Raw genomic sequence first — 24479 nt, forward strand, 5'->3', positions numbered from 1 at the left:
ACGTCACTCTGTCTTCCTCTGCACCACTATACTCTACGCCAGTGCACTCTACACCATTGCACTCTACGCCACTCTACTCTGCAAGAATACACTATCCGTAGCTGAACTCTACGTCACTCTACTCTGCACTACTGCACTCCATGCCACTGCACTCTACGTCATTGCAGGCTACTCTGCACCACTCAACTATACACCACTCTATGCCGATGCACTCTAAACTACTACATACTATGCTACTTAACTCTACACCACTGCACTCTGCACCAATCCACTCTATGCCTCTATGCTCTACTCTGTACTACTCTACTCTACGCATATGCACGCTACCCCACTCTACTATGCACCACTGCATTCTTCGCCACTGCACTCTACACCACTTCAATGTAGGCCACACCACTCTATTCTGCACCACTCTACTTTGCAACACTGCACTCTATGCCACTGCACTCTGCGGCAATGCACTCTGCGCCAACAATCAATTAATCAATTAGGATTTATAAAGCGAGGCACATCACCTGTGAGGTTCTCGAGGTGCTGGAGTTGCAAGCTGCTTTGCGGTGCTCTGTTCATTGGAACAACCATGTCTTGTGTCCTTTTCTAAATTCCCAGAGCGATGCTGCGTTCCTGAGGTGCAGGAGAAGGTCGTTCTAGGCTTTGATGGCTAGATGAGAGAAGGAGTGTCCTCCACTGTTGGATCAGTGGATCTGGGAAGGAGCTGTGTTCAATGCTCCGGGGGGACTATTAGGCGGGCATTTTAAATGTAGGTCAGCAGTCTAGCTGCGACGGTGCTCACCACTCCTCATAAGGGGCGGATGACGCGGCCGCGCAGCAAGACAAAGGCCATACCGATCATTAGCCGCTCGGTTTAGGATTTCAGAAGCATTCTGCAAGAAACCTGTTTATCTTTTAAAATACTTATTTTGTACTGATTTTTAACACTGTATTTTGTACTTGAATTGCTCTTTGCACTGATTACTGGGGAAGGATTTGTGATCAATGCTCCGGGGGGAGTATTAGGCGGGCATTTTAAACGTAGGTCAGCAGTCTAGCTGCGACGCGCTCACGCTCACCACTCCTTATAAGGGGCAGATGACGCGGCGCGCCGAAGGCAAGCCCGTCTGCGCCTGTCCGTGCCCGACCGGGCTCAGGGGCCAGGACCCTGGTTCTCCTACAAGAGGTAAGCTCTCCTACACTTTTGCCCAGCTGTACCATCTCAGAGAGACTCTACCCCTCAATTGCGTTCACACAATGGTTCCAATCAATAGTGGTAACAAATGTCCCCAATGCCCCTTTGAATTAGGCTCATCTATCACGGCTACTGCCGACACAACCCCGGCCTCTCAAATTACTCTTAAAATGTCCCTTTTGAACTGCCGCTCATTACCTAAGCACACCACTCAGCTTTGTTTACTGCTGGAAGAACAAGGTCTTGATGCCTTGTTGCTCACCGAAACATGGCTTTCCAGTACTTCAGACCCAGCGGTAGTGCAAGCCCTACCCCTTGGATACCTGATTCAGAGACAAGATCGGGAATTATAGGTGGGGGCTTGGCCATTATCTATAAAGATAAATTAAACTGCCGCTTCTCAGCTAGTTTGATCCCTGACTGTGAAAGCTGTTTCTTTGCACTTGGTTTTTCCTCTACGTGTACCTTTTCTGGTGTCCTTATTTATTGGCCGCCAGGACATGTTGGCCACTTCAGTAGGGATCTTCCGGAAATGATAGCCATATCGGTTAGCTCTCTCTCTAATATTTCCATGCTAGGTGATCTCAACATTCATTTTGATTTGGCATCCTCCTCTGATGCTGAGGCTGTAATTGACAATTTGGGTGCTCTGGCAATGATGCTGAAAGTATCCGGCCCCACTCACCAAAAAGACCACATTCTCGACCCACTTTTATCCAACATTGATAGTCTTGTTGTGGAAAAGCACATTTCCCTGCCATGGTCAGACCACTACATGGTTCCCTTTGTTTGGACTCAAAAGTACAGCGGTCAGCCAGGGGAAAGGGTAAAAATGTGGAGTCGGATTTGGTCTAAACTGTCTGTTGATTCCTGTGCATCAACCCTTGATAATACCAGACCCTTCTTAGGTAATGACCTTGAAATTGCTAACAGCAAAGTTAATCAATGGCTGGAATCATTGTTAGATATGCTAATCCCTACAAAATGGATGACCAGTAAATAAAACGGGCATTGTTCAGCCTGGTAATCCCCCAAACTCAGAGAGCTGAAACAACTATGTAAGCGCCTGGAGAGAAGCTGGAGAAAGGACTTCTCTATTATTGAGAAATCTAAATATAGAGAAGCCATTAAAGCCCACAAGGCAGAAATTAGATCGGCCCAATCTGGGTACTATGAAAAGAAGATTATCTCAGCCTCCAACTCCCCCTTGACATTTTTAAAATTGCGAAATCCCTCCTTAAGCCTCCTGAGCCCCCCTTGCCTTCAGATGACACCTTAGGACGTTGTAATAATTTGGTACACTTCTTTTATGAGAAAATTGAAGATATCTACTCTACCTTCCCCCCCACATCAACTTCTGTAAATACCCCCCTGCAGATGGTCAATCCCGATTGCTAGACCCTCTCATTGAGACAATGCCCCTCATATGAAATCTCTAAAAATGTACTTCGACCGTCTGAAATCCGGCTCCTCAAGTGATGTTCTACCCCCCACCATTCTGAATCAGGTCTTCGACTCTGTCGGTCTAGTCATTCTGTACCTCGTCAGCATCTCATTTTCCTCTGGGATCGTTCCGTCCCCATGAAAGCGGGCCATGGTCAGAGTTCTTCTGAAAAAACCCACCCTTTACTCTGAAGTTTTTGCTAACTATCGGCCGATCTCGCTCCTGCCAGGGATTGCTAAAATAAGTGAAAAGGATGTCAATTCCGTTCTCTCCACTTTTTTGGAAGAGAATGAATGCCTTCACCCCTCTCAAACGGGTTTTAGACCTCAACAAGGCACGGAAACGTCCTTATTAGCGGTGGTTGAAGAATTCAGAAAAATTCTGGATGTTTGTGGGTCCCCGGCTATTGTATTGCTCGACCTCAGCGCGGTCTTCGACACAGTCAATCACCAATTACTGATCGCAAGACTCCGAGAGATTGGGGTTACAGGAATTTTACACAAATGGCTTGAGTCTTTCTTGGTAGATAGGTCATTCCAGGTCTTTGAGGACAATTTCATCTCCGAAAGGATGCCTTTGCGATGTGGGGTGCCTCAGGGCTCCTCCCTGAGCACCACGCTCTTTAATGTTTATCTGCACCCTTTTGCCGAGGTGGTCAAGCCCTTTGGGGTTATGATCGTCTCGTACGCTGACGATACTCAGTTGATTGTGTCCCTCAATCATTTGGACAATACTAAGATCAATCTGGCCAACTGCTTGAAAAGGGTCTCTGCGTGGATGGATGACTCTTTCCTAAAGCTGAATGCAGCTAAAACTGAGCTGATGTTTTTAGGTAAGACCATTAACCTTGATACCAGCGTACTCTGGCCTAAATGTCTAGGTGTTATGCCCCCCAAAGATCGAATAAAAAGTCTTGGCGTGTGGCTGGACCACAACCTGAATTTCAAGGAGCAGGGGCGTAGGGTGGCAGGTACCTGTTTTGGTATCCTGAAAATGATTAGGAAAATCCTACCCTTTCTGCCTTTTAATGCTGGGAAACTATTGATTCTCTTGCGGTTTGACTACGCCAATGTGCTCTACCTAGGCTCTCCTTGCTCTACCATTAAAAAATTGCAAAGGGTCCAAAATTGTGTTGCGCGACTCCTCTTGCAGGCTCATAGTCAGGAATCTGCTAAACCTCATATCATCTCTTTGCACTGGCTGCCGGTGGCCGAAATAATCCAGTTTAAGGCTTTGTGCATTGCCCATAAGTTGCTCTTGTATAGGGCCCCATCGATTCTTCGATCTATCATCGCCCCATCCTTCCCAAAAAGATCACAGCGCTCCGAGAAGAAACAACTAGCAGCCGTTCCCAAAGTAAACTGAGTTCGGAGTGGTGGACGGCTGTTTTCCTTCATTGCGCGAAATGCTGGATTCAGATACCAGACCATATTCGGCTTGAGGCCAACTATCTTTCTTTCCTCAAGCTCTTGAAGACTCTGCTGTTCCCTTGAATCCTCTGCTACTTCTCGGTTGTTGGCTCTGTCTCTAGCGCTGGGAGGCCTTTGGTAGCCATGCGCTTTATAAGTGTATATAAATTCATTCACTCATTCTACGAGGAAAAGGGAGGCTGTTTGTAAGTGTCTGGCTGGTTGGTGTAAGATCATTTGTTTGCTGAGATATGCTGGTCGTTCACAATTCAGGGCTTTGTATCCGTGGGTCAGCGCCTTGAACTGGAATCTTTTCTGGATCGCGAGCCAGTGTGCACTACCCTGCACTATTCCACTCTATGCCACTTCACTCTACTCTGACACAATCTTCTCTATGCTACTGCACTGTAAGCCACTCAACTCTGCACCACTCCACTGTACGCCACACCAGAGCGATCTATGCTCCTCCACTGTACTCTACATCACTCTACTCTATGCCACTGAACTCTACACTACTCCACACTGCACCGGTCTACTCTACTTCACGGAACTCTATGTCAAGACACACTTGTTCACTGCACTCTATGCCACTGCACACTACACTACAAGACTACACACTCTGACACTAAACACTACGCCACTCTATTCTGCATCACTGCACTCTATGCCACTGCACTCTACTCTGCACCACTCAACTCTGTGCCTCTCTACGCCACTGCACTCTACTCTGAAACAATCTACTTTACACCACTGCACTCCGTGCCACTACACTCTATGCCACTCTACTCCACTCTGCACTACTCCAGTCTATGCCCCTGCACTCTATAGCCACTGCAATCTATGCTGTGCCACTCTACTCCATTCTACTCTACACCACTCTACTCTATGCCACTGCACTCCATGCCACTCTTCTCTAAACCACTGCACTCTACATCACTTTACTCAAAATCAGTGTAATCTATCCCACTGCACTCTACACCAACTACTCTGTTCCAATGCACTGTATGCCCCTATACTCTACTCTGCAACAGCCCAAGTCATGTCACAGCACTCTATTCTACTATGCACCACTGAATTTTATGCCACTACTCTCTACACCACTCTACTCACAAGGGGAACGTTCGCTTACAAATACATGTGTTGTGTGTGGAGGGGTGAATGGCTGCATTGATGCATGAGTGAATGGATGGGGAAGTGGTGGATGGTGGTCTCAATTGGTGGAAAGGTGGATGCATGGGAGGCTGAATTTATATTCTGAGGAATGTTGAATTTGTGTGGGCAGATGGATGTGAAGAAGAATGGAGAATGTGGATAAAGATTGTCTGTGGATTGATGGGTTTGGGTGCAAGGAGAAGTGTGTGGAGAAGTGTGGCTCAATGGTTAGAGCGGCAGACCCTGATGCAGAGGTCTGGCCTGGGACCAGGGTTCAATTCCCGCCTCGGCGGGTCTTGGGCTCAATTTCCTCGGACCTGATAATTCTCGCCTTTGTGCCTATTCTTATCATGGGTCCCACTCTGCAACTCTAGGCAATAGCTTGCTTAATCTCCACAACGGCCCCAACAGCGCCGGGATGCCTGGCTTCACCTTGGGGGTGCCCAGGAGTGGGCATTTCACAGGGAAAAGCCAGGAAGGGTTCCACAGTGGTATGCGTACAGCGCCAAGACGCCTCAGGATATAAGTGTGCTATACAAGTACGAATTCATTCATTCATTCAAGGATGTTTGATGGTTTGTGAGTATGGATGGATTGAAGGTCACTTTGTGTATGTAGTATATGTGTACGCATGTGGTCTGTTTATGAATATGTGTATGTATGAATGGGTCTTGAGTGTGTGCGAGTGCCCAGATGGAGATATATATATATATATATATGTATGAATGGATGTTTGTAAATTACCTTGATGCTGCTGCATTTGGAGTTGGCTCTCTCGTGCACATGACAACCTGTAAACAAGTATTGGCATAGCCAATTGGTCTCGCTTTTAGGACCTTCTAAGTATTTAGTTATGCATCACAGTATTCTTGGTGCAACAACATCAACTGTTGCATGGCTAAACACTTATAAGGTCCCAAAGGCGAGACCTATGCCAATGCTTGTGGTAATAGACTTTTACTAATGTTGTTTACTTGGTGTCCGGGACATTGCTTCTATCGCTGTTATCTATTAAGCTGCGGAGGCATTCCACAATGACAACGCTTTTTTTTGTTTTACCTTGCTGCTGGTATCCGTGCCTGATGCATTGAAGTGATGGCTGCTGGCCACTCATGTAATCTTGTCTGATATGCCACTATTCCAACTCTAATAATAGTAGCTTAGAATAATTTTAATTGAACAGAAGTAGCTCTTAAATCTACTGCAAGGGTCAGACACCCCTGCTCTAGAGACCATTTTCAAGGATCAGCAACATTAAGGTTACTGACTAAGATTATTTTTGTCTACCTTGTAAACACGACTGAAACAAAGTTTGTTTGCGAAGTGTATTTTGCAGGTGCCAGTCGGTGAGATTTGCCTTGTTTACCGCGCCTTTACATGATAAATCTTAATTACCTGCACTACAAGTAAATGTATGAAGTATTTTACCCTTCCTGCAGCTGTCATGTGTACCTCGATTGAAGCATTGCAAAGTATCGCCCAAAATGCGGTTATATCGTACAAAATAGGTGTGGATAATAAGATTTTTGTGCTTTCAAAATCCTGTCTTTGATTTTATTTTTCTGAGCCTGTGGCACAAGCTGCACATTTTTATTTACATCTGTTGTGATTTTAATTTTTACTGTTATCCATGTTTATAAAATATAATTTAGTAAACATTCAGACCACACACCATCTTTGTATTCATCAATAGGGCTGATGTTCCGTGGGTGCTGTTCAAGCCTTTTTGGCATGAATTACACTAGGGTTTTGGGCTCCTCTTGAGGATGTCTCTTGTAATCCTCTACCATCCTATCTCGTACGAGCCACCTATTTAATAGATAGACCAGACTTCCAACTGTTCACGTCTGCGAGTGGACTTGCGGTAAAACGTCGTTACGTTTGATAAAAGTTAAACGCCCATATATGAGCGGTCTCCTCCCAGAACAGTTGGAAACACTGTGTGATCATTGCCTGAGGTGAACACCTGACACATGGCATTACGTATTGATTGGTGTCTGTGATTATAAAATGTCGAGTGCGTAAGTGACTTCCTTTCTGTGGCTAGAAGCCAATCTTTTTCCACCTTCCTATTTATAACCTTGAAACTAATGCTGTCTCGTCTTCGGGACTGCACGATGGATGATCTGCCGTCTGTGCATGCTCAAGCTTGCCCTGCCCGCATGTCTGAGATATGTCAGTCGTAAACATGCACGTTATTCCACAGCGCAGCTCTAGGCTGCCAACGGGCTATCTGCACTTGCTCAGTTCACTTTCCTTGACATTCATTCATTGCCTAAAAGGCCCCGCTGCGCGTGCTTATAGTTGCTGCCTGTTGCAATAAAGAACAGGGTGGGGCATTGTAGGTTGGTATGTGCGCCTCTTGTGTTTGGAAAATAATAGTAAGCGATTGAAATTAAGCACAGAAGATGAATAGTTCAAAATGTTTGAGGAGGCAGCGGTTTCCCAAGAGCTTAGGTATGCGCTGAGTCTATTTTTAGGGTGCTCTTTAGCAAGAAGCATATTTTCCTCCGCAAGGACGGCGTGCTGACTGGCGGTGTTTTCCATGTGCACCATCCTTGGTGAGCGTGTGGTTGCAGCTGTGGACAGCTATGACTACGCTTTAGTTGCAGATGGGCAGCAGTAGCTTGGCATCGCTACGAGCACCGGTGGACTACATGCCACCACATCCTTATGGATTTATGGACATTTCACCGCGGGAGAAACGCCGACACACCCTGGACGCTGGTGCGTGCGATGCGGTGATTTATTTATTTATTTATTTAAAGAGTTTTATATAGCGCTGGCTAGACCCAAAGGTATCAGAGCACTTTACATGAGAATGAACAATGTAACAGAAAAAGATCAACAATTACACATTGCATGAAAAAATAGGCGATACATTAGGAGAGGAGAGAAAGGAGAGGGAAAAGTAGTGGAGGGGGCAGGGGAGGTGAGAAAGGGAGGATAAGGGAAGAGACAACAAGGAGAGACGAAAGGAAGTCGTGTCTAAAGATGGCCGACAACTGTAGCGCTGCAGTGAGAGCGACTAAAACAAGCGCTTAAAGACCAGCACGGCCCTCCAGCGGCATGTACAGCGTTTACCTTGCGGGAGCGAGCAGCGGCAGGCGCGATAATTGCAAACCGATGGCGCCGCTGCTCGCTCCCGCAAGGTAAATGCTGTACATACACGAGGACTGATTGGAAACAGTGCAGAACATGCACGAGTTTCCACAAAAGCCCAGAGTGTTTCCAAGAGGTCACACCAAAGCAGCACTTGCGCGCTGCGTAGGTGAGACCTAAAAAGGGGCTTGTGACTTTGAAGGTAACGCCCATCTATTTGCTGGGTGAGAAGGGACAACAAATCTCTGTGATGGGGAAGCACTGGTACCTAATCTAATCAAGAATCCTGATATTGCACAGTTACTTGGAGTTATGTGCACGTAGGAGTTGTACCCCAATGCACTAAGATTCTACAAGGACAAACATGATGTCTTTGATATTATACTATGACTTGGCCGCTGCAGGCTGTAAGAGAAGCCTATGACAGAAAGAATAGCAGTGAGATATCTTAGAATGATGTACAACATGTTGGTGGCATGTAAGTTCCAGTTCTAATGTCACAGTTGCAATTGTGACTTCCAAAATTGTGTTTACCATGTGCCCCGATTTCTAAGATCAGTTATTATTTACAGCGCTTCAGAATGACACAACATGAAGCGCTATAGAAACTAATTATTGTGATGCTAATCACCTGGCAGTAAAGTTAACCTGCTCGCCTCGCTTTGCTATTCTTTAAGTAGATTTGGAACCAACCCAGACACTTGCGCTGAGACCCGCTGCCACCCTGCAGAGACAGATGGGTGACAGCCCAGGCCTGAGGAAAGGTCCAGGCCCGAGGAAAGTAGATGATGCTGTGCTGGGGGCTTTGACGATCCAACCTGAATCTGGTGAAAGTGACCTCGCAGCATCAGATAAATTTACTGGAATGTAGATCCTAAGTCTGATACTTCTCATAAACACCCACGGACTCAGATAGACGAAAACTGATGCTCGGTGGAGAAAACATCATATAAGAGCCAATTTCAATTGCTGATGCACTGTGTCCCTAGTGTCTAAACAAACATTCATACGGCCTGAGAGGGGCATGAAAGTACAACACTGTGTGTTGATCAGATCACTGTTGTCATCATCCATAGGTGGCCAGTGCTTTAAGTGGGATGAAAAAAGGGGTGAGTCTTTGAAAGGGTCCTTGGCAAAGCAGTGTAGCTAGGAATCCTTTCCAAGAGGTATGGCCTATATAATTAAGGGTGTGGGAAACTAACATCCTGTGCTTTACAAAGCATGCTACCTGGCTAGTATTTGAGTGCCTCTCTCTGAGGTATATGTTATTACATCCAGACATATAACATAGCAATAGACATTACGCACAAAGTAAGTGCTTTTATTAATGTATTTCCTTACTCTTCACTTTCCCGTCGTATGTCACATTCCACTACCCCCACCCATCCCCTCCTCCTCCCCGCCTCAGCGCCCTACAGCATAACCTGTGCGAGCTGCTTCTGCTCTACCATGACTCACTACTCTACGCCACCTGACTCTGACACACTTCTCTGCGCTCTTCTACTCTACAACACTCTACTCCGTCCACAACACTCCACACTTATGCTACTCCATGACACTCCACTTCACTCCATTTCACTCCACTCTATGACACTCTACTCTACAATACTCTACTTCCTCCACAACACTCCACGCCACTCCATGACACTCCACTTCACTCCATTCCACTCAACTCTACTCTTCTCCACTTTATGTCTCTCTATTCCACTCGATAACATTCCATTCTACTCCACTGCACTCTACTTTATGATACTCCACCCCACGCCACTCTCCTTTACCCTAAGAACTTTTAGCAATGCTAATCAGCGGTCATGTTGGTGTAAAACGTGACTAAAACATACTTGCAACGCCAATAGCTCTTGCATAAGACCTATTGGCTTTGGCAATGCTTGTTTACATTACTGCTGGCAAACCTGCTTGATGAACTGAGGTGATAATTGCTACTAATATTTTATAGTGGCCGCTAATATAATCTTGTCTGATGTGGTCACTAATACAACACTCATAATATTAGAAGCTCAGCATGATTTTCATGGAACATAAGTAGCTCTTATCACAAAAAATGTTTGGAGACCCATGGGTTAAAGGGACTGGCAGGCCTTGGAAGACTTTGGACAGGGATCACAGAGAATAATTTTTACCACAGGAAGTGCAGTCTATGTGGTTGTGACTTTTGGCATGTGTTCCCAGGGCCTTTTTGGATTAACCCAAAAAATGATTCCCTTTATCTAACAAGACGGAGCTTTTTTTAGGTCTCGTCTAGCCGCGCGGAAGCGCGTCTCCGCCGAGAACCTATTGTGGCCGTGTCTGCTTCCCAGGAGACAATCCTGGCCGCGCGCAAGGCGATTCGAAACTGGCATGCGCCGCGCTCGCCGTGGCTGTCTCCTGGGAAGCGCAAACATACACAGGCACACCTCCCCCTGCACGCATGCGCACACACACACGAGTGCACATGCACGCACACAGAGACACTCCCCCCCCCCCGTCGCACACAGAGACACACACACACACACGCGCACACACACGCGCACACACACACACACACGAGCGCCCCCCAAGGCCCACTTACCGTCAATCCGGTGTTCTGTCGCCTCCGCGGGGCTCTCCCTCAGGCATGGGAGCCCCGCGTCACCACTGCTCCTCGGACCAGGAACTCCGTGGGCGCGGGCTTTGCGCACAAGACGGAAGTCCCACCCCCACGCTAGGTTTCGTTTTCGAGTGCGCGCGCACATATTGTAGTCATGCAGCCCACGACCGAGAGAGGGGAAGGGGCGGCTGCCGAGGGAAGGCGAGGGGGATCTGTCATTTTGGGGAAAGCAGGCGACAGCCATACGATGGATGTCTTCAGCTGTCATGGACGCAGGCTCCGTGCTGCGTCACCGCTTCCTGTATTTCTGATAAGTAAAGCATGAGTGTGTCGTATGGAGTGTATTTTTAAGTACTGCTAAGCACTCCGTGTCCATCCTTCTCCCCTGCTTGTTGTCGCTGCCAGGCCTGCCCCATCCTCGTTATTTCTCTTGTTTTCAGTGTCTAAACCTTTCTGTATTTTTCTGTCTTCGAGCCTTTCTTTCCTCTGCCTAATTACAAGCTTCATGTTTCTTTCTCTCTCGCCTCATTTCCAATCGACTTCCGCCTCCCATTCTCTTTGCCCCTGTCTTTTCATTTCCCTTCTTCCACCCCCTCTCTCACCCTCCCCGTCCTCTGTGCGCAGGTGGGGGATGGGGCACCAGGACAGGTATCTGTAACATGCCCGTGTGGGGGCGTGGATGAGAGGCAGATGGACAGACATCGCCCCGCCCACCGTCACTATAGCAACAGCCCCTCCCCTGAGCCAGACTGGCTCCCTCTGTGGTGATGCTGACAGCACGGGTGGCACTGCCAGGGACCCTCATGCATGGCTTGGCACACTCAGTGAGGAGAGGGGCTTTGCCAAAGGAGGGGGTGGCACCATCTGATTGGCTGCCTCAAGCGATCACAGTGAGTGATGGCATGGCACGCAGCGTGACGTCAATGCGCTGACGACGCTCTCATTAGAAATGTGCCCCCCCCCGGCACTGTCTATAGGGTTAAAGGACAGATGAAGGCAACATGGGCAGCTTGGCACCCCCTGTGTGGGTATAACAGTTGTGAGTGTCCATCTACCAATCAGCGTAGCTTAGACAAATGAAATATGACGGGCGCCTGCTGTTTGCAAAAATTCTAAGGACAGTGGTTTTGTTAACTTGATTATCTGCCATAAAATCGTTTGAATGAATATATATTTTGTTCATTCGGGTGAATCGGTTTTCATGTACAATTATGATGTGTTTAAGGGACTTCGCGATGTTGGAAAAAGATGTGTCATTGGCTTGTTTTTCCAATTCAATTGACCTGTCCAATAATAATTCATTTTAGACTGCCTGTTGGGCTGATCGTTATCTGCAGAGAACCCCATAAGTCCGTATATTGCCCTGGAAAAAAAAAAAAGTCATGAGCAATGCCAATAGCTCTACCTTTAATAATGCCGAGACCATTGCATTGTAAATGCTTGTTATATGGTACTTCCTAGGACCTTCTTAGTACATCATTGCAGCGGCATTGCAAGGTGTTACCATGGTCCTACTCTGTGACATTCACTTTATCACCCTGTGAAGATGAGTCTGAGTTGGCTCTGGTTGGATTTGAACTGGTGACCTGCAAGGTGCCCACAGGTTTCTGCAACCAATGCATGGGATTCTTAATGGCATAGCAGTGTGTCATGGGCCCTAGTGCAAGGAAGGAACTTGACCCCCTAGCTGCTGTTTGAACTGTAAAGTACAGCAATACTTAGGATTTGGTTAGCTCCTCGAGCTACTGCACCAACAGTACAGATGGAAGCTACACCCTTGGAAACCCTCTCAGCTATCCTGCCGGATACAATGATCATGTACTCTAGGTCCAGAAAGGTTTTCAAGGGAACTGGCTCTTTACTGGGATTATGTAAAAAGAGTGGTGCAGGTGTATACCCTGTTGGCCTGGATGACTCCAGGAATAAATCAAGGATACCTGCTCGCCAGCATCAGCAGCTGACTCAGAGAAGTTCCTGCAGCCAATGGGATGGTCCTAATGGCTTAAGAGCTATTTATTAGTGTTCTGCTTAATTTATTTGTTTTTTTTTGCTGCAGTTAAACATCATCATTAATCTTTACTTTAAAAGAATCCAAAACTGAATGAGTTTGTCCTGAAAAGAAAATAGATGCAGTAAGCATTTTACCCAGAAGAGACGATGTGGCATAATGGCTAGCGCTGTCGACCTCGAAGCTGGGGAAGCAGGATCGAGTCTCTGCAAGGACAGCACCATCCTGTGATTCTGGGCAAATCACTTTAATCATCCTGTGCCTAACAATAAAAAAAAAATGTGTCTGTCTGTAACGCAATGTAAAGCGCTCTGAAACCTTGGGGTCTAGTTCCTGATATATAAAACTCCCAGAAAAAAAACAGTCCATCCTGTAATGCGCAACAAAGTATAACATAATTTTAGCATAATTGTATACACAAAGTATTTGGTATAAATTGGTATAAATTCAGTATGTGTACCAGCGGGATGGGGTAACTAGAGAAGATTAGTTGCATTTACTCAACACGCTGCTTTCCAAATTATTGACTTGGTTCCTGGTGCAGCTACACTGTTAAAGTGAACAGAAGGTTATGTTTGTTTGGTAAACACTGGGACTGCGGAATAAGACCATATTAAGGTCAGATCATGGACATGTTTTTGTGAAGCCGGCCTCTGGCGTCCTCTCCCTGTGCACCCTTCACGCCATGCTGTCCTGTGGTGTGAACCAGGCCAGGCCAGGCTGTCGCACTTATGTGCATCTACGGAATAGACATGATCGCCTCCGCAGCCCTCTTGAGCGTGAACACTTCAAATGCATCACAGCATTTGAAGACTGATACTATGCCATTAAATTGAACAGGACGAGTTCATTTCTGAAATTTCACTCATTACGTAAATGTAATTGCCTTGGTTCACCTGTGATAAAGTGTCACTCATTGACTCATAGTGTCAAGAAAACCATTGAAATGTCGCACAGGCTGAAAACATTGTATTGTATTCTATTATAATTGCATTTATATAGCGCTTACTATCCCTGTCGACGAGTCAAAGCGCTTTTTCGTCGAGTAGCACGCTACTCCGGGACCCATAAAGGATTAGTGTTGAATTAGTATAGCGAAGTAAGAAAGTAATTTAAGTGGTGGACAGGGCCGGACTGGCCGTTGCGGGCAGCGGGCAATCCCCTGGTGCGCCGCAAGGGTGGGGGCCGGTTTTGGGCCCCTGGGGGGCCGTTTCTGTTACAGGGCCGTGTATGCAGCAACGCTGCAAAATCGGCCCTGCAACATAATCGGCCGAAAACCGGCCCCAGCAAAGAGCTCAGACCTCCACCCCGGGGGGCAGGCCGAGCACTTTGCCGTGGCCGGTATTGGTTCCCAGTCCAGCCCTGGTGGTGGATAGGTTAGTCAGTTACTTGGATTCTGAAGGATAACAGAAGGATAGAAGAGGAAAAAAGGTTTGTATTTATATAGCGCTTGTTAAAGCTCTACTCCGAAAACCTATAAAGGATTAGTGGGGAATTCGTATGGTGAAATATGAAAGTAATTTGATTCATGGATATTAGTCAGTTAATTGGAGTGAGAAGGATAGCGGAGGGATAGAAGGGGAAGAAAGGTTTGCATTCATATAGCACCTGTTATCCCTGATGGGTGTTGAAGCCCTTTTCTGGCGAGTAGCACGCTAATCCTGAACCCATAAAGGATTAGTGTTGAAAATTAGTATAGTGAAATATGAAGTCATTTGAGTGGTGGATATGGTATTCAGTTATTTGGATAGAGAAGGGTAGGCGGCGGGATGGAAGAGGGAAAGAGGTTTGTATTTATAGTGCATGCTACCCATGATGGGGTTTTGAAGCGCTTTTTTGGTGAGTAGCACGCTACTTTGGAACTCATAGGATCAGTGGTGACTTAGTATAGTGGAATATGAAACTTGCGAAGTGAACATGTTAGTCTGTTATTTTGATTGAAATGGATAGTGGAGGGATAGAAGAGCTAAGGATTTATTTATTTATTTATTGGAGGTCATAGCAGTAGAAGGAGGATTTTGGATGAGTAAATTAAAATTGGGTTGTGGAGGAGAAGAGCCGGAGGGAAGAGTTAAAACATGGCCTTGTCACACTTAAACTAACTAGAAACCTGGCAGCTATGTAGAGCAGCAACAGGGAATCATGAGCGCTCCGCATCCAAAATGACCTTGGCGCGCATCCTGCTACAGAGATGGAAACAGTGACGGAAACTGAAAGGAAACAGATACCGGGCTCCGACTCGGAGAAATCTCAATTGTGTCACAAAGAGCGCCGACTGTGGTCTTATGAAGGAGAAACACCTGATAAACAGAACATAGCAGACTTTTTATTCAGCGTGGAGACTGTGGGACAGTAACTTAATCAAAACCCGAAATCTGCCAAAATGTTAATGAAAAATTATAAACTAACCATAAAGCAACTTCTAGTTGGCGGATGACTCTTTAGTAAAAAAAAAACTAAAAAAAGGGTGAAAAGGAATACTTTCTAGACCACAGGGTGCTGTTTAATAAAAAAAATACCGCTCCATATTGTTAGAAACTTGTGGCAGTAAATAAGAGGTGTCCATGAGTCTGTTACTTTATACTGTTGGGTTGTTTGTGGAGACCCTTATTCACAAAGCTGCTTCTTTCCATTTAGCCAACCTGCAGTAAAGGCGGTGGGTTTGCAGCTGAGCAAGCAGCAGCCACTGGGGGAATGGAGTCCTTCAGAAGAGGTAGGGCACAATGGGGTTGCCAAGGAGGAGACGACACCCGCGCAGACCTACGACGTCTCTCGCCTGCGCAGTTCCTCAGTGGAAATACGGGAGAAGGGATCAGAGATCCTGAAGGAAGAGCTGCAGAAAGCTCAGAAGGTAAGGCCTCTTGCCACTCAAGGCTTCCTTTCAACAATGATCCTGGCACACATAACGCTCTGGGCTTTTCGTCTGCATGGGCACAGCATGGGAGTTCCTAAATACATAGGTAGCAGCTCTGCAGAGGGTGGCATAGGTCAAGGGGTGCAATCGGTGCATCTATCCAGCTGATTCTCTGTTTCATGTGATGTTTGCTCAGACTAGTAAGATGGCTGTGGGTTTAATGAAGCATTTCACAGGACTGCTTCATGGGTCAGAAGAGTACTTAGCAAAAACATGGAGAAGGACTTCACAAAATTAACAGTCCAGCAGATATACCCTTAAGATGGTTTATAGCATTAAATGGATCTGCCTTCCTAGATATTGCAAGGAGACATCATCCTCCTGGTCACCAAGCACTGATTTTATTGAGTGTCAGACATTACTATTCTTGGTCAGACAGGAACTGGGAAATATCTTTTGTAAGAACGATTTCAGACAAAAGGAAAATAAAGAATGCAATATATATATGGTCAGCATGACACTGACACTTCTTCATAGGGACCATCTTGGATGCATGACTTGGCAGAGGTTTTCAGCCAATGGAGTAAATCCTTGCCACTCATCACAGTGTCAGTTTAAAACAAAAATAAAAGAAACCCAACACCGCTGCCTGAAGGGATTTTGGATATAGATATGTATATATTATGGATTGGAAGAGACCAGTCCTTGCTAGATGAACCTCCCTTGGTTGTATGGTAGTTCCTGTACCATTTCCCACCAATTCTGTAAGTCCTTAAAGTAGTCACCAAACAGTGCACTCATTAAAGAGTGATACTGATAACCAAATCAGATCTTGGTTCTTCACCAAAATTCATAAGAGGTACAATATCTCTGCCTCCCTGTGCGATCCCTTAACACATAATACAAATAATGTTTTCCATAAACAACTTGCCCAATAAGGCAGCATTTACTGTTTTATTTATAAAACATCCAATCAACCAAACTGAAACATGAAAAGCAAATTTGACTGAAACACTACTGCATAACAACACAGAGAAAAAATGAAATAACAGGAAATGATGTGCTAATAATTAAGCACGGCTGTGAAACTGTGAGTCTGCCACTTTAGGAACTGCAGAAGGCTGCAGTATCCCATCACATCTTTATATAACCTGTAACCCCACTAACTGATTAGTATCTTCAGAAGGGAAAGATGGAAGAACCCAAGAGGACCATTTCTTGGTTCTTTTTTAGACCTTTATCTACTATTTTAGTGTCCTGCTTCATTATCTGGTCTGATCCGAGGCCTAAATGTAGGTAAATGTGAATTACCAATTCATAAATACCGAATTTTACCGATTCGGTATTCATGAATCGGTAAATCAAATGTAGGTAGAAATTCGGTAACAAATACCGAATCGGTATGATTCGGTATTTACCGATTCTGTAATTACAGAATCGGTATCTGCCATTGATTCCTATGGGCCTTGAAGCCCATAGGATTCAATGGCAGATACCGATTCGGTAATTACCAAATCGGTAAAAATACCGAATTTACAAGGGGGACAGGGTGTCACTTTGACACCCTGTTGCACCCCTGTTACTGGCTTGTGTGCCATGTGACACACAGACATGCCCTTAGGGCATGTGGGCATGTCTGTGTGCCACATGGCACAGGTGTACATGCACAGATGTGCATGTACACAGGAATTCGTTATTTACCATGGAATAGTATTCCATGGTAAAAAACGATTCGGTAAGGGCCTGTGGCACTGATTACAGTGCCACCTACATATTGATTTACAGAATCGGTAAATTTACCGATTCGGTATTTTACCGACTCTGTATATTTACCGAATCGGTAAATTACAGATTCTGTAAATCAATGGCCCCCTACATTACAATTCCAAAATACCGGTCGGTAACGGCCGAAATCGGCCGTTACCGACCGGTATTTGGCGAGCTACATCTAGCCCCTAGTTCCTATAACCCAGGATGTGCTCTACCATGTTCCATGGAGCACTCGTTTGCTACCAGGGTCTTAAATAATACAAATAAAGTCCCTACGCTAATAGAGTGGGTGTAGGTAAGTAAAAAAATCAGTAAAGGTTCCTTTTGAGTTTTTCCTTTGGTCTGAATATACAAGAAAGTAAGAAGGGTTACAGGATACACACATGTGTAATGTGTTAAGTAGGGAGACAGTAGGGAGACAGTATCATGTTCCTTACAATAAATTATCTTTCCCCTCTCTGGAATAAAACCTTGAGTTTGATCTGGGACAATATGTGTATAAGGCAACACTAGCTCATCGTGTCCAGGTTAGAGTCCGTTAGATAGTTTGTTTTTAAGGCTAGAGCAGATTGGAACAAGAAGCTTGAGTTCAAAACTGTGACCCCAAACCACAGGGAGGGAGGTGAGGCTTTAATGAATTAAATATTGATGAAGAACAAGTAAGTAACTTGACCTTCTTCACCATGGGGTTTTCGCTGATGTTCATAAAAGGCGGAATAAATTAACAAGGTAACTCACCCCCCCAAGTGCTCCGTGCAATAGAGTGAACACCTAAACAAACAAGATCTGCAGAGAAGCTGACTCACAAGAACATCTGCCTTCCAGTCCGAGTCAAAACAATAATATTTTGCTCAAGTATGGACTGACATCCAAATAGCCGCTTTACAAATTTCAGGAATGAGGATCATCCTCATCTTAGCTGTCTTCTCCCTTGTAGAATGGGCCTTAGGTTTACCAGGCAAATGCCTATTATGTGCTTAGAAGAAGCGAGATCTCTCTTGACAGTCCCATAATTTACAAAAATCTATTTAGCTTTGTAAATATTCTTTGGTTCTGTCTAAATAATGTTGTAAAGCTCTTCTAAAACTAAAAGTGATTTTCCAGAGTTGTGGGATTTGAGAAAAAGGTCAATAAATACATTGTTTGATATGAAAATTCCGAAATGACTTTAGGAAGAAAGGATGGATGAGTATGCTACAAGACCATTTTCCTGTGAAAAACAGAATAGGTTTCCTCTGTACCAAGAACTTGAAGTTCGCTTACCCTTCTTGTAAATGCAATGGCTATTAAGAAAGCAATATTCCAAATAAGGAACTCAGCTTAGCCTTGTGCTTTGGTTCAAATAGAGATGCGACTAACTAAGAACAATACCTAATTCCCTTGGAGGTGATAGCTACCTAACTGGAGGTGATAGCTACCTAACTGAGGGAAATAAATACTTTCTTCAAACCTTCTCCAGCATGGTGAAGGAAGATGATTGAGAAGGGACTACTTGATCATGTGGTTCAGGACAAGGTATCCTTTGTTAACAGGCAGGGATGACCTCAATGACGTAATACTGAAAGCAGTCACAAGGCCTGCTCTGCACACTTTGTGAAAACATTTTGCACTGGCTCTGATTCCAAAGTCTATGTCCAATTTGCCAATGCTATTTGAAAAGGATATTTTTAGTCACCGCTCTCAAAGAATGTCATGCTTCAGCCTCTCCTTTTGCAATTTATGCTTAGGAACCTTCTAATCTATGGCTAAATAGCCTTGGATGCACAAGTAAAGGCCACTCTCAATAGTAACTCCGTCATTCTTCTCTCCCCCCCCCCCCTTCAGTCATGCAAACGTCCTTCCCTCACCTGAGTTCTATACTGGTCATAAAGTATTCACCCGCACTAGTAGTCTGAGGTGACAGTAACTTGGTGATGAGGTTCCAGAGTCTGGAAGCGGGCTGAGTCACCCACTTAAGTGACTGCAGCAGCTTACATGTTTAAGCATCCACAGTGCTCTACAGCACAATGCAAGTAGAGCCTAGCAATTGTTGTGACTGGGAGGACTGACATACAGAGAAAACGAAAATGACTATGGTGAGTGACTTTGGCTTTTCATCAACTTATTCACTGTGGACCTACGACTGATTTGTGTTCTCTGAAGGATTGCATCAAAGCATGAGAACATTGATGGGAAGTAGGAGAAATAGTCAAGGCTTACCACAGGAAAATCCAGGACTGAAAAGGCAACTGCATAGGCTAGCCACAATTCTAAATTCTGGTAGCTTGGCTGTTTATTATCTTGTGCTTTCGATGTTTCATCATGTCTGCCTTTGTTCCTCGTCTCGCTAAATCTTGTAGTGTTTGGCATGCTCATATCTTTTTGTCTTTGTCTAAGACCTATGTAGTCCCTCTCCTCAGGGTCTTCACATGTTATATTTGTATATCTGCATATGTGTGGGGTCCATATTCCTCCACGTCTCCCGGTTTGTTGAGTTAACCACTGACTGCGTAGCCCATTCTTTACTGGACTACTCACTTTACAGATTGTCTCTGCTGTCCTGTTCCCAGGAATTGAAGCTGAAGGATAGAGAGTGTGAGAGGTTGAGCAGAGTGAGGGAGCAGCTGGAGCAGGAACTGGAAGAACTAACAGCCAGTCTATTCGAGGTATGTGGATCCACTCGAACAATTTCCCCATGAAACACATTCTACAAAATTAACCCACTTGCTTTCCTACAGTACCCCTTTAAACTAATATCCCATCCTTACAGCTGCTGTTTCACTATCTACTGTACCACACTGCTTTATCACTGCCACACATTTGACGCTTTTATCATCAGCAATGCAAAATGGCCCCACCCAGCCCAACAATATTGCTACTGTGCTATGGATAACACACTTCTACCCCTAAAATACTCTTCTATACAGCTCACACATAGCAACTGTCTCCTAACCCCTTTATTAGAAACATACTCCACCCTTTGTCGCTATACTATACCCAACCTTTACACTTATGTATAATCCCACATCGTTTCAACTACACTATATTTCTTCCCTACAGAATCCTCTTTTAAACCAGCATGCCAACATTACATCACCTTCTTCCTTACAATTTGACTATAGACCCCTGTTGTAACTGTTACCCCCAAACATTTTGCCTTCCTCCTGTATATTTTCTGACCTGTTTTTGTTGGTTTTATGACTCTGGGCAGTTTACCACTGCTGATCAGTGCTAAAGTGCATGTGTCCTCTCTTCTAAACGTGGTAAGATTGGCCTACTGGCATATTTAATTTACCTGTAAGTCCCTTGTACAGTGATATCTCATATACCCAGGGACTGTAAATTAAATGCTAATAGTGGGCGTGCAGCGCTGCTTGTGCCACTCACAGAAGTAGCCTTTCAAACCAGTCTCAGGATTCTGCCGGGCCTGCCTGCGCAGTTTACTGCCGCAGTGAAGTGGCATATAAAGTGTTGGCCATGTCTGAAACTCCCCTTTTACTACATACAGCTCACCCCTAAGAAAGGCCATAGGTAGCCCTATGGGCAGGGTTCTGTGTAGGTAAAAGGAATGACATGTGCCTTAGCTGCGTGGCATGTCCTGGTAGTGACAAACAACCTATTTGGTTTCTCACTGCTATGAGGCTGACCCCTCATAGGTTTGCATTGGGAATCCCCTAAAATGTGCTTCAGTGGTAATTTCTAATATGAAAGGGGCAGCGTGGCCATATTTGGTATGTTTGGATAGTAGTAATACACTCTACTTATTTGTGAAAGTGGATTTGTTATTACTGTTTTATTACTATTTTAGAAATGCCACTTTTAGAAGTGGTACAAAAGAGGGGGTAATACCGCTTTTGGCCGCCATAAGTGTGGCAGGGTATGCTCAGACTTGAGTCCCTTGCTCACTTTGCCACTGGATTCAAGCAAGCCGGGCTGAAGACGGCTGTAATGCCAGAAACCGGTCCTCGGAAGCATGTTTCCGGTCCAGGGAAGGCATGGCTTGGTAGTTCGGGCTGGACTGTTCCCATGAGGCACAGGGTCAGACTGATTTGCATATAGCCATGTCTGAACTGGGGTGGCAGAGTGGGCTAAAGAACCGTGATGGATTATACCCAGATCTTTTGACTGGGTGTGAGTGTTTGATTGGTTCAGATACTCCGTCCATTACCACCCCCTTTTGTACCGCTTTTGGCTGCCATAAGTGTGGCAGGGTATGCTCAGACGTGAGTCCCTTGCTCACTTTGCCACTGGATTCAAGCAAGCCGGGCTGAAGACGGCTGTAATGCCAGAAACCGGTCCTCGGAAGCTTGTTTCCGGTCCAGGGAAGGCATGGCCTGGTAGTTCGGGCCGGACTGTTCCCATGAGGCACAGGGTCAGACTGATTTGCATATAGCCATGTCTGAACTGGGGTGGCAGAGTGGGCTAAAGAACGGTGATGGATTATACCCAGATCTTTTGACTGGGTGTGAGTGTTTGATTGGTTCAGATACTCCGTCCATTACCACCCCCTTTTGTACCGCTTTTGGCTGGCATAAGTGTGGCAGGGTATGCTCAGACGTGAGTCCCTTGCTCACTTTGCCACTGGATTCAAGCAAGCCGGGCTGAAGACGGCTGTAATGCCAGAAACCGGTCCTCGGAAGCTTGTTTCCGGTCCAGGGAAGGCATGGCCTGGTAGTTCGGGCCGGACTGTTCCCATGAGGCACAGGGTCAGACTGATTTGCATATAGCCATGTCTGAACTGGGGTGGCAGAGTGGGCTAAAGAACGGTGATGGATTATACCCAGATCTTTTGACTGGGTGTGAGTGTTTGATTGGTTCAGATACTCCGTCCATTACCACCCCCTTTTGTACCGCTTTTGGCTGCCATAAGTGTGGCAGGGTATGCTCAGACGTGAGTCCCTTGCTCACTTTGCCACTGGATTCAAGCAAGCCGGGCTGAAGACGGCTGTAATGCCAGAAACCGGTCCTCGGAAGCTTGTTTCCGGTCCAGGGAAGGCATGGCTTGGTAGTTTGGGCTGGACTGTTCCCATGAGGCACAGGGTCAGACTGATTTGCATATAGCCATGTCTGAACTGGGGTGGCAGAGTGGGCTAAAGAACGGTGATGGATTAAACCCAGATCTTTTGACTGGGTGTGAGTGTTTGATTGGTTCAGATACTCCGTCCATTACCACCCCCTTTTGTACCGCTTTTGGCCGCCATAAGTGTGGCAGGGTATGCTCAGACGTGAGTCCCTTGCTCACTTTGCCACTGGATTCAAGCAAGCCGGGCTGAAGACGGCTGTAATGCCAGAAACCGGTCCTCGGAAGCTTGTTGCCGGTCCAGAGAAGGCATGGCTTGGTAGTTCGGGCTGTACTGTTCCCATGAGGCACAGGGTCAGACTGATTTGCATATAGCCATGTCTGAACTGGGGTGGCAGAGTGGGCTAAAGAACGGTGATGGATTAAACCCAGATCTTTTGACTGGGTGTGAGTGTTTGATTGGTTCAGATACTCCGTCCATTACCACCCCCTTTTGTGCCACTTTTAGAAGTGGGCAGTTCTGTGTGCTTATGACTATTTGTGCTCTGCCTGGTTGTGTATTCACTGTTCGGTTTAGAATGATAGGAGAGTTGCACCTGCACCTCAGTAGGGCTGTGCCTGACTTTCACAATGCTGTCCATGCCCCTGGTAGTGTATCGGGAGCCAGGGCTTGGGATTGAACGGGGATGTGTGCACCTCTGAAATTTGTTTGAAGTGCGCCCAGAACAAGGACTTTTGGACTACAAGTACAGGGGCTGTGACCCCATATTTTGAGACATTGCGTGGGACTTGTAACCAGATGCTGCTGGCTCTACAGACTGCACCTTGCCAGAAGGAACTGTAATGCTGCCATGAGGAACCGTCATTGGACTCCTTGCTTGTGGTGACCTGTGGCTATGAGAAGGACTGCCACTTTATTTACAAGGGCCCTGATGTGCTGGCGTGCTACTGGTTCCCTGCAATGTGCTCCCAGTTGTTCTCCAGGGACTGGGTAGTGCAGCCCTCCCTGTTTTACTAACGAGTCCACTTCCAATGGAGAAGCACGTGGTGAGCGATCTCCTAGGACAAGCAGCGTGTATTTTCCCTTTTCTCCCAGTGACCCGACCGGCAGTGAGGAGATCTCAGTTGAGAGCTCTGGCTCATGTCCCTGCACCCAACACGTGATGAGTGCTTTATTGTAAGGCTCATTGGAAGGACACCGAAGCGTGAGGGTGAAAGCGCCTTCCACTTTCCCCAACTGAAGAGCAGCGTGTTCTACCGTACGTGCGGCAGGATGAGATCTCCCCTAGAATGCCCCAGCCTCCAAGAGGACAGTTTTGGCCAGGGAGGCGCAGCCTGACAGAAAGCCTGCGTGTGGCCCCTAAAGGTTGTCATGGCAATGCAAGAGCCACAACCCAAAGCGCCGGACGCATGGCTGAAACCCCCCTCCATGTGGCCGGCCTGCCAGAAAATGAAACGAGGAGAGAGAGAGTGGAAGAGTTCCTCTTTTTCGATCTGCTAAAGGCCGATGAGGATGGCCGCACCCGCTCTCCACAGCTAGCCCACCAACCCCTTCCCCCCCCCCGGGACCATGAGGTCCAGCAGGCCGCAACGCTGAGTGCAAGGAGGGACCAGCACGTCCTGGCCCCCGAATCGCGCTGCTTGGGCAAGGCAGTGGGAGATCCAGCGTGGTCTCCTCACCAGCGGTGACCGCTCCGGCCACAGCAGCAGTCCCTCTGTGTGGTTGCAGGCTGCGTCGCTGCAATACAGTCCGGCAAGTAGGGAGGATCAGGCAAGGCTTCCGCGCCTACTCAGCATACCTTTAGGTGTAAAAACAGCTCCTAGAGCAAGAACAATGTTGCCTGTTTGTGGAGAGGGGTTTCCATCTCCTTGCAAGAAGATCAGTTTGGGTGTACCCAGGAACATCATTAACTTGTAAAGGGTCCTGCCCACAAGTGAATGTAAGGTAAGACAAGGGTAAAGCAACCA

The 24479-nt window shown here is 46.2% G+C and overlaps 1 protein-coding gene across 4 annotated transcripts in view; it reads left to right on the forward strand.

Moving 5' to 3' along the window:
• Nucleotides 1–24479, forward strand: part of RAB3IL1 (RAB3A interacting protein like 1) — a 308069-nt gene that overhangs the window by 203813 nt on the left and 79777 nt on the right. For all 4 annotated transcript variants that reach the window (XM_078681296.1, XM_078681297.1, XM_078681298.1 and 1 more), the window contains exons 3-4: nt 15526–15739; nt 20062–20157. In XM_078681296.1, coding sequence (XP_078537422.1) covers nt 15526–15739; nt 20062–20157 — 310 coding nt within the window. The remainder of the gene's footprint in view (nt 1–15525; nt 15740–20061; nt 20158–24479) is intronic.

Source organism: Lissotriton helveticus, chromosome 3_1, assembly GCF_964261635.1.
Source record: "Lissotriton helveticus chromosome 3_1, aLisHel1.1, whole genome shotgun sequence".
Taxonomy (NCBI): domain Eukaryota; kingdom Metazoa; phylum Chordata; class Amphibia; order Caudata; family Salamandridae; genus Lissotriton; species Lissotriton helveticus.